The sequence below is a fragment of the Saccoglossus kowalevskii genome, chromosome 12 (assembly GCF_978046115.1).
Source record: "Saccoglossus kowalevskii chromosome 12, keSacKowa6.1, whole genome shotgun sequence".
Classification (NCBI taxonomy): domain Eukaryota; kingdom Metazoa; phylum Hemichordata; class Enteropneusta; family Harrimaniidae; genus Saccoglossus; species Saccoglossus kowalevskii.
In genome coordinates, this window is record NC_140652.1 from 10,486,778 (window position 1) to 10,498,255 (window position 11,478).

Here is an 11,478-nt window from a genome sequence, read left to right on the forward strand (position 1 = left end):
TGCATGCGTATCCATCAATAATTCAACGACAGCACCGCCCTCATGCGGGGGGGGGTCAACTCGCATTTAGTTTCCTTTCATAATTTCAGTTCTTTATACATACCATGTTGAGTTCTAGTATGACCTCTAACAGAACTGACTTTGTAGAGGTCTCGAGTCAGAATAGAATCCCAAAAATCAGGTTGATGACAGAGCAAGAAGTGTCTTCAAAATAAAGACTAATTAGGTGACTTTTAAAACCACAACCTGAAATATTGTGGCCCATGATTTCCTCTGTTTGCACCCTCATTTTGTTTATAAAACGTGAATTTCAGTTCATTAGATTACAAATACTGTAATTAGTAAAATGTTTTTTAAAGGGCGGCAGTCGTCGTGCCGCGTCCTATTCGATATGGGACTCATAGCGACGTATACAACGCGTGTAAAATACATTGTTTATTTACATGAAATTCGAACACGCGCTGCGCGACGACCACGCGCTTTAAGATGGCTACATCAATGTACAATTTCCTGTTGTGTCTTTGCTGCACCAGGGGTTGGGTCGTATTGTGAAACCATTTTTGTGCGCTGACATTTAACCATTATTAGTTCTGTTTTCTTTTACATGTTCAAATGGATTTAATTTTAGCAGATTTTATATACCAGAAAAAATAAAACCCAGTAAATTATTAATGCATTTATGATAAACTAGATTTATCACAATAAACCAGAGTCGCATCTACTGAAAGGGAAAACTGGTGTGGTCCATATAACCCCCATTCTCTTTATTTTCACTACTTGTATTTGCTCGTATGCAATTTACAAACTTAATAATGACAACATTCATTTTCAATCTTGTGAATATTTGTTTAGAAAGAAAAAAAGTTGACAGCGGAGCTAAAAAAATAATATTTGTTTGCAGTATTTTATGTACAAAACATATATAAAAACAAAAGCAATTCAACATACACCACATGAGGGCATACTTGTATAAATTAATTTTTCCTTTCTAGCATAATCTAGTGCTGCATGTGTGCTGTGCATTCATTTGATAGCGATAATGAACACTGTCCCTCCTCCTCATATGTGGTATCTCATTAACACTCTGAACAACATTTTATTTTGTATGTAAATTTATTACAAATAACTTGCAGAACTTTCAGAACAGCATGATCTTAAATTGTGCACAAGTAAACTTATATTTATACTATTGCTTATAAAAAACGCTACACTGATATACAATTGTGACCATAAACCTGTTCTCTTGTTTTTTTTCATAAATATTTATGAAATCAAACTGAGGTTACTATTGGTTGATGGAATATCATTAAATCCCCCCCCATATGAGGTTATTCCACAGGACATGAAGCCATCCATTTGGTTGGATCAGCTGACACATGTTAGTAAATATCCATTCACTAAAAGCAGTTGGATTCAACTATTATTGAAATTTATAATTATTCATAAAAAAACAAACAAGGGAATGGATTTGTGAAAGCATGAGTATATACTGAAGTTACAAATTGTGCAAGATCTACTATATTTCTAGTCGGACATCTGTATGAGTTGAAGCACCTGATTTATTATTTTCCTTCAATAATTCTGAAAGCAACCTTAATGTTTCCTCTTATTGAAAAAAAAGATAAAATGAAATAAATATTTCTGTAATTCGTTTCAATGATTACCATTTTGTCAGTTTCCCCTGATGTGTTTAATTCTATCACCATGGACAAAACCAATAATTCATTTACCCAAAAATAAATTGAATAAGAAATTTGCCACCTCCAATAATTAACGATCCAGCTAAAGGAAGAGCTATGGTTATACGAATAAAAATAAAATTTGAGAGCAAATCAAAAGGATATGACAATTACCATAGGTTATATAATACTGTAGTATAAAAACACATTGATTTTAAATTGTATGAGGAAATATTCTGGCAGTGAGCTGGTGTGGGTGTTTAATTTTCTAGGTCAATGCTACACTTGCATGATCATGATCACAAGCACTAATACTGACTACTGTATTTACTTTGAAGTGTGTATGGTATGTATGACAGCCTAGGATTAGAGTTAGGTATGTTCACTTCAAACACATCAAACAGAGAATATGAATAATTACAAAGAGCATTGCAATAAAAAAAAAAACAAAGTTTTGAATTTTTTGAATGCACAAGATCTGTATTCAGGCTGTGACATTGAACTAATTGGTGTTAAACACGATCTTTATTAAAGTACCGGTAAAACAACTTATTTTCACTATTTTGATGTTTTGAGCCATTTCACTGGGTTCACAAACATGGCAGAGAAACAATGAGTTCTATTGTTATTTACATTTACATGTTCATGTAGATTTAATTTTAGCAGATTTTACTTACCAGGAATTTGCGAAAATAGAAAACATAAAAACAGGTGAATAATAATTTACAGTAATACATTTACAGTATATCCAATAGTATTCAAATATGGTGGTTTGTAACAATGCTGTGATCGACATGGGTGGTAAGCGAGATGCTGATGAAATGACCACTCTTGTATTTAAAAAACTACGCCCACTTTTGAGAAACCATGCCCAAATTGTAACTCGATGATCAATAAACAGTTGATGGCAATATTTGACACATCAAACATGAACTCTGATCGGCATGACTGTTATGTGTGAAGGTTAGGTAACCAATAAGAAACTCCATTTCTTGGGGGTGGGGACCATATACCGGTATATGATTTTCAATTTATGTTTCTTGTGATCGTGTGATATAAGCATTGATATTCAGATTTCCATGATTTATATACTCTGGTTATATTTTATGTTGTTGTTTACAAAGTGCAAATAAAAACATATGGTCAGAAGGACTTTTCCCATCAAAAAATGAAAAATTTCCATGAAAACATCAATTTTTGAGCCATTTAACATTGGTCCCTGAATGGTTCCCGGTTCAAATCCAAATTTATTCATTTTCACAACATATGAAATATGATGCTACTTACAAGATTGTGTCTGATTGGCTATTAAACCGTAAAAGTCAGACCAATCAGAGAGCAGCAAGTTTGTTGACAGGTTTTTCTGACCAATCAAATTCTGCCTTGTATATACCAGTATGCATGATTATACCATGGACTACCACAGGATGAACCACTGAGTTGAGAGAATTAAAAAAGCACTTGAAGTTAAGAAAGTTTACTTTTGGTGTTATAATGTGTTGAAATCCTCTTCAAACCTTTGTCTTACACTAAACATTCAAATAAAACATGAAAACGAGATCAAAGTAATTGGATTCGTCTTGCTGTCATTAAAAAGGGTGTGTACATCGCGTGAAAAATGTTATATCTCATACCATTTACCAATTTCAATGCACATTCATAAACAGCAACCGACAAGCATGTGCAGTTCACCCCACGTGACAGGTGGCCTTTCAAACACCGGACATTAATCAGATCAACAGAAGTTTGTTGACGATCGGGAAGTTACAGTACTTTCTTGGTGGTTTTTGAAATTTTTGCTTTTATCGTATGATATTTCAACTTTACCTTGATTTGCAACAAGTTTAATATCAGATCCAAATTTTTATTATGCCTATGTTTTACAGTTGCCGACTTTAGTGATAGCACAAGATAGCAAGTTTGAAACACGCTGTCAATTTGCTGTTTTTTTTTTAATCTTTTTTCACTTTCAGCGGTAATGAGCTCCACTACAAGTGACGACACCTTTGCTTAGGGGAAAATGGCACATGACCACATGACCCGTATGTGCCGAACGTCTTCGAGAACTGCCGAACGCACTGTGTAAACAGATTTGGGAATCACCCGGCTACGCGATTACGGTCTTAAGCGTAATTAGAAGTAAAACATCAGTGTTTATTTATTACTTCAAAATAATCAGCGGCAAAACAGATAGATCAAAGGAAATTGGTCAGTGGTTCATCCTGTGTTAGTACATCCATGATTATACTTTGACACACCAGTGTCTTCTTTCTCACTGTCGTGAACCTTTTCACCACAAGTTCCCTCTTTTCATCACAAATTCATAAATAGTTTTATAGTCCTTCAGAAAATTGGTACAGGAATAACCAAATTCTTTGAGTAAAAACTGAAAATTAACTAAAATTTTGTCTCTTGGCTCCAAAACTAGGGTTCCTCTCCAGAAATATTAAGAAGAATATAAGGAGAAAGCGACGACAAATTTGGGCAAGAAAGTCTGGTGGTGAAAAGGATAAGGAACATTGTCATCAGAAATACACATTCCCATATTCTTACAGTTCTGTTTTATTTCTGATACCGTACATCATGTACATTACTCAGTTTATTCAAACACAACAAAGTAAAAAGCAGTGAAAGTAGCTCACAGTCATATCCATTTTCTTTCTTAATTGTCAATTATTTTGTATTCATCAGGCCTGCACATACAGTCCTAAAAAACAAATTGCTCTGTATTAAAATGTTCATTTCAGCTAAGACTCGCACATGTGCAGTTATGGCAAGTGTTCCTTTAAACCATTCATCATATAAAGCAAATACTTCTTTGTGGTCAGGTATGAGATCATATTTTTTAAAAGTGACATCCCATAATAGTTGCTTGGAAATGTCAAAGGTCACTTCAAGGCATACATTTTCACCTTGTATATATCTGCTGGGAATCCAACTTGCGTTTCTTCTCGAATGACAGTCAACCCGCTTTTACGGAACAGTTTTAGGAAAACCTTCTCCGGTCGAGTCACACTACTATCTTCCTCGTCCAAATCTATTCCTTCCTGTGATATATTTTCCTTGACGCAAATCACGCCATTTTCAGTCAGTCCTGCTTTGCAGCGTGTGAAAAACCTCATTAGGTGTTCGTCTGTTAGATGACCGAGCACCCACTGCGCCCAGATGACATCATATCGGTTTGCGTCAGGAATAAAATCCTGTAGTCCGCAACAAATAAATTTTTCAACTCTTTGTGATTTGTCTCCACTCAAGTACTCGTCTCGTGCTTGATCAAGAAACTTTTGATTCAACTCCACCATGTCAACAATATCAAATTTCCTCAATAGAAGATGCTTAGTCACTCGACCAATGCCTGCTCCACAATCCAGAGCACAATGAGCTCGGTTTTTACCAGTCAATTGCTGAAATATAAAATGACATTATTACATCAAAGTTCATGTTACTGTCACCTCTACATAGTTTCAAACAGTAATGCTACCAGCTAAGCTACATTTATGTTTTTTTCAACTATTGTTTTTGTCTTGTGTAATTTGTTTCATTAGTTTAATACAAATATTAATAATTCTTCAAATATCCAGGACTTCTAGAATTCTCAGCTCCTTAAATATGTAGTAGTCAATTTGGTGGCAATCATGTGAATTCCAGGATAGGCACAATTTTTGATTCTACAATAAGAAATGCACTTTGGTTTGAATTAAAATGATTGTGGAAATATAGAGATAATATTCAGTCAAAAAAAGTAGGGTTATGTCTTCCATTCTACACAAGCTTCTAAAGGTCCTTGTAGCATCAAGGATGATATTAAAGCATGCGATGTACATGTAAGAGGCATGTTTCATTAGAACCTTATGGTATGGTATGGTGTCTTTTGATGTGTGATAAAAAAAAACCCCATTAGGAAGTCTGTGCATACACCCCTCGATCATGGCATTACTGTATCACTGACTGACAAAGCAGACACGCATTTTGTTTTTCCAGCAGAATTATTAATGTTTTTTATGAAATCTTCTCATATTTATCAATTATATCAGCCTAAGTTTCTAAAATTTTCTGCATACTTAGCACACACTGGGTTTCATGCACCTAATTATGACCAAATTTAATTGAATCGGACCGGTGATTCTTGAGATACTGACAGGGCAAACCCAAATACTCCATTTTGTGCCTTGCGAGTCAAATACAGAACATTATCTTACCACAAGCGTTTTCTCTAGAAACCTTTCTGAAGAACTGATATCTTTTGTTGATAAATCGGCAAATCCACCCAACATTCCGTTTGGTGTTGCCGGGACACTCTTCCAGTATGTTTCGGCATCACTGTAAAACTCTCTTTTCATCATCGCTTTCTGTGCGGCCGCCATCACTAAAAAAATCAATTATGAGATGTAAATAGCTAGAATCAATTTTTATTTTGATCTATGCATAATATGGATTATTACAAGAATACCTCAAAGTATGCACGAAGACAGTACGGCTGGAGTATTGACCGCCGTGCAGCGGAGGTCGATGCGCGGCATACTGTCCGAGTGCATACTTTGAGGTATTCTCGTAATAATCTTATTATTATACATCTTTTCCTTCCAAGAATACACCATGGGAATGCCGAAATTCAAAATGTTTAGAACAGAATCAGCGAACTTCTTTGTGTGGAGTCTGGTCAAACTCTGGTGGCAGTCATCTTTGTTTTTATTATTAGAGGATGCTTACGCGTGTAATCATTCCATATTTGGAATTAGCATTTTTTTGTCACAAATTATTTAGAATTTCTGTTTTACCTATTAACCATCTGTTTTTCATGAAATAATACTTTAATATGACATTCCATGGAAACTGTTCCAAAATCTGCCGGTTATTGCATTTTTATTTACAAAAATATTTCACATTGGATGACAATTAAAAAAAAAAAATTGTTGTCTCTATTTATTAGATTAAGATGCAGCCAACTATTTTTGTTTTACTTTCTCATAGCAAAAAACAACAAATAGTTGAGTAAAATATCAGTAATTATATTTCCGAGTCAAAATTGTGTACTGTGCATCCATCCTTTAAAAGTACTGCATCCCTTTTCTATAGTGTTTTTCTAAACTTAGTTTTCAAACCACAATATCCATTGAATCCCACTTAGTTGGATAGTTTCTAAAGTTCTTGCTTTTAAATATTTCAAATTGACCACCAATCCACATTAGAAATTAATGTAATCACTATGTAAACACACACATGATGTTTTATATACAATATGATTATCATCCTCTCGGAAAATCACTCATATGATAAGCTCTGCTTGACAAAGTTCACAACGGAGCTAAAAATATCGCATCATATCACAAGAAAATATTGCATTATATCACATTTTTTTATGTTCAATATTCTCACGATTCGCCACAGCCAACTCATGTAAACAGCTCACATGGCCATTGTTAACATTGTAAACACACCTTGGAATTTAATAGCATTTCAAGTTTTTATCTGGCAATCAGGTAGGTGACTAATTCTGCAAACGAACTCTGGTAAAATTGAAACTGTAGGTGAACCCAGGTCAGACAGGTGTATTTAGGTAAGTGAGAAAGTAAGCAATCCCTGATCACATTACCGGTAATCTTACAAGTGAACCCAGGTAAAGTGACCCTAGATCTAGTGGGGATCCCTCAGGACTGGTAACATGAGACTACCGGTATATGTTAACTGTGAATATAAGTCTAATAAGTAATTGGTTGGTATATAAATACATATAAACTCTTTTGTTCTTAAATTGTTTATTGAGCAATAGAAAAGTATCAAATACAAAATGTATATATAACATTGTAATGTACAGTACACCATAATGTAAATATGGTTTGAAAATACTCTAGGAACTATTTTATTTTAAGAGTCAGTTGATTATTACACTGATGTACAGAAAAACAGGAAACCTAAGTTGTTCATACCTGCTGTTGACACCCCACATCCCATTAAATATATTGTTCTTTCATGCAAAATTTCTAAAAGTACAAATATACTATTCTTTCATGCAAAATTTCTAAAAGTACAATTCTCCATAGTTAAGTGTGTGTTTTTACAGCATGTAACATTATGTTCGATCTTGTCATTGTTTTGCATTGTTTTTTGTGTCAGTGGAATTCATGGTTTTCTTTTCATGATGGATGTGAAGATAATTCTTTAATCCTGGATGTTCCCTGTAATGTGCTCTCCAAGCCGATATGATGTTCGACTAAGCTGATATGATGCATCACTAAGCTGATATGATGCATCACTAAGCTGATATGATGCATCACTAAGCTGATATGATGCATCACTAAGCTGATATGATGCATCATAGTCATTTTTAGTCTTACATGTAATATAGTTATGCTCATATCCTGGCACATCATTGACACAACAGAAAATTATGCATTATGCATTGTTATAGTTATGGAGTTTGTGATTTGATATAATTAAAGAGTTTTCTATTCTCTCCTGTCATCATGTTCACTGTTACTCTGATTTATGTTTCACAGTATTTAGAAGAGTGGACACGATGAGCTCCTCTGAGAATGTAATACAATTTGAGGGCAAAAACTAGTCTCATGGCTAATTTACACTTTAGTTATATTTGCTGTGGTTTTGAATTTCATCTCTGTGACACTAAATACAAATTCCCTTTCATTAGTTTCAAAGTGCAAAAAAGGTTTTAAAATTAACACAGATCTGTCATCACTTGGATTCATATTTATAGAATACCATGAATAATTAGTATGTATATATGGTTTGTCATACAAATACTTCCTGTTCTGTCAGAAAAATTTGAAATGAAAGAGTTAAATAATATATATTAACCTTTTAACCACCAGACTTGCTTAAATTTTTCTGCATGCTTTTCTTATATTTTTCAATATTTCTGGAAATGAACCCTAATTTTGTAGTCAACAGACATAATTTCAGTCAATTTACAGTTTTTTCTCAAAACATTTCTGAAGGAAAGTGCAGACTATAAACGGGACTATTTTGTGAATTTCTGATGAAAAGAGGGAACTGGTGGTGAAAAGGTTAAAATAGTTCTGCTAATAAATTTTGTTGGTGTGGCCACATGGAAAACGATCCATGAATCCATGCATCTTCTGTTAACCACCACATGCCAGAAAGCTTCTGACCACAGATGGCACCAATGTAAGTAATACTGTGTGTCTGATAAACTTTCATAAATTGACAGAAAAATTCTTTTGACACCGTTCCGTACTTGAACTCAAATGAACCAATCTCATCAGTGCCTTCGCCTGTGAAATCCCGTCCATCGGGCGTAAAAGTTATATACACATCAATTGGCCACTGACTTCCAGGTTCATGCTGGTCGCCAAAGTCACGACTGTCAACAAAGTAGCCTGTCCAGCGTCCGGTTGGCAGAGTTGTAGCTTTCGAACCAGTCATTTGTTATACAATGTATATTTACATACAGGTTTGCATAGTGATAGATTGCTTGTTGGAATAAAAATTCCCAGAGCTTAACATTACATGACCTCTGGTGTCCAACTCCAATGTTCAGATTTTCTAGAAAAAATTTACAAACACTACTATTACTGCCTTGGTTTTTTTCCTGAGTTTAAAACAGCTCTACTATACGGCTTGAACTACAGGTACATCCAGAGTTGAGAGGGCACCCACTTTTAACCTTTCCAGCTCCAGTTCGCTCTATTCGTCAAAAAATAGAAAATAGTCCTGTCTATACTAGTAGTCTGTACTTTCCTTCAGAAGATTGAGACAAAGAAAGCCAAATTTTTTGAGTTTTGCCTGTTGGCTCAAAAAATAAAGGTTCATTTCCCAAAATATATATATATATATAAAATATATATGGTGAAAATGTTCAGGCCATGCTTGATAAAGTAACTTACTGTATTGGAATAACACATGTATTTTTCAAAGAGCACAAAGAAAACCTCTTTGGCCATCGATGCCTCTGTGACGTTCAAGCACACTTATTAGCTAGGCATTGTTTAATTAGTTTGTATTAATACAAAATATTAATTAATTCACACGTTCTTAGGGGTGAACCATTAGAAATTTTGGAGACAGAAGAAATACATAAATTATTTTTTCCTTCAGATTTGTTACCAGGATAGTGTAGCTGCAGTATTTTTTCATTTTTAAATATTGTCTCCATGGTTAAATGGGCATGGAGTGTATCTTTTTTAATTTCATATATTTAATTTAATATATTTTCACAGTTATAACAAGCCACACATTTTGCTTGAGAGAGAGGTCTTCAGGAAAAAATAAATATTGTATATGGCTGTGCATGTATCAGATGGCCATAGCATGTCATTGTTTACAAACAAGCGTCTACCCATGAGCCTTTGTGTTTTTAGCACGTGTTGTTATCGTCCTTGGGACTCAATTCTCATGTGTGTGCAGGTGACACCCTCTCGCTTTAAGATGCAAATTAAAATGTTGTGGTTCCTGATTTCATTAATTTACATTACATACAATGTATATGTTGTTTATAAAATGGAAATTTCATTTTACAAAATTACAAACTCCATAATTATAATAAATATATTTCAAGATCACTCTATTAATGAATGATTTTTTTGTTTCGTCAATGATGCACCGGTGAATTAGTGTAAGTAAGTAAATAACTTTATTGATTTCGTATCCTTATTGGGATCTTGAAAATAATACAATAAAGAATGTTGTTTAAATAAACAACAGCTAGCTAAAAAAGTAACAAAATAAAGTAAACAATTAGAAAATTTGATCAAAAGGTAAAAAAGAACAAAAGTAAAAAAATACAAAAAATGTAAAATTAAGTGATTATTTTGGGGCAGCTGGTGGTTTTTTCAGTGTAATATCTCTGCGGTTAAAGCAGTTAAAAATGTAATTTGCATAGTCAGTGATTTCTTTGTTGTCGGTAGAGGTGAGAATTTGTATCATGATTTCTTCCTCAGCTACACCAGCTGAGGATAAGTTATGTTCAGTGAACAGTTTAATCCTCTCCTCTTGGTGCAGTTTGCATTTTAGCAGAAAGAGTTTCTCGTCTTCTACTTCATTAAGATCACAGACTTTGCATTTTCTATGGTTAATGTCAATAGTTTTGTACCGCCCCATTTCTATCTGTAAGGTATGGGCACTTATACGTAATTTTGTTAGTGTAACGATTCACGTCAAATCAAATCTTTGAGTGCATGTTGACACTTTCTTATTATACATCCAAAGTATGCAAATATTGATAACAGACTCCAAATAGTAATCAGTTTTAATTATTTTTTCTTGATTGACCATTAGAAAATCTGGCAAGTGTGGCTTTGGAAGAAGAAATAAAACAAATCAGCACACAAAAAAATGCCAACAAATATATGATAATTAAAAAAAAAATTATCACACAACATCATCCTGAAAAATATCTAACTAACAGCTTCTCTGCCAAAGTTTCTAATGGTCGACTCTTAGCCCATATGAAATCATGGGAAGGTATGAAATATTCGATTGATGGTAACAAGTTTTCAAATCATCTTTCACTGATTTGTTGTTGCAATCAGTGGAAAGTGTGCCACATATGATCATGGACGTACTAGTACTAGTACTAGTACTAGTACTAGATTGTACGTCCATGATATGGTGCACATGCTTTTGAAATGCAAGTCAAACTTTCAAAAAAAATTGCTACACTCGCTTAAAACAGAAAGACTAAAAACCACTAATGTATGCGAAGCGTAAACAAATTCTTAAAATACCTGTATTTCGATAAAACACGAAATCTTTTTGTCCTCCGATCGCGTATATTGAGGTCGAACCAAATCAGGAAGTTCACGCTTTAGGTCAAAGGTCA

General features: G+C 34.0%; 1 protein-coding gene across 1 annotated transcript; it reads right to left on the reverse strand.

Annotated features, from left to right (window-relative positions):
- Positions 1-4,223: 4,223 nt before the first annotated feature.
- On the reverse strand, positions 4,224-11,472 carry LOC100371905 (N-terminal Xaa-Pro-Lys N-methyltransferase 1-like). Its single transcript, XM_002731499.4, has 3 exons — positions 11,384-11,472; positions 5,879-6,045; positions 4,224-5,083 (listed from the first exon to the last, which is right to left on the reverse strand). The coding sequence occupies exons 2-3, from the start codon at positions 6,041-6,043 to the stop codon at positions 4,568-4,570; spliced, it is 681 nt and encodes a 226-aa protein (XP_002731545.3). The 5' UTR covers positions 6,044-6,045; positions 11,384-11,472; the 3' UTR covers positions 4,224-4,567.
- Between the last annotated feature and the right edge of the window lie 6 nt (positions 11,473-11,478).

Coding starts and splice junctions, on each gene's coding strand:
- LOC100371905 (XM_002731499.4), bottom strand. CDS start 6,043: ATGGCGGCCGCACAGAAAGCGATGATGAAAAGAGAGTTTTACAGTGAT. Junction 5,084..5,878: donor TTCTAGAGAAAACGCTTGTG/GTAAGATAATGT, acceptor TTTATATTTCAG/CAATTGACTGGTAAAAACCG.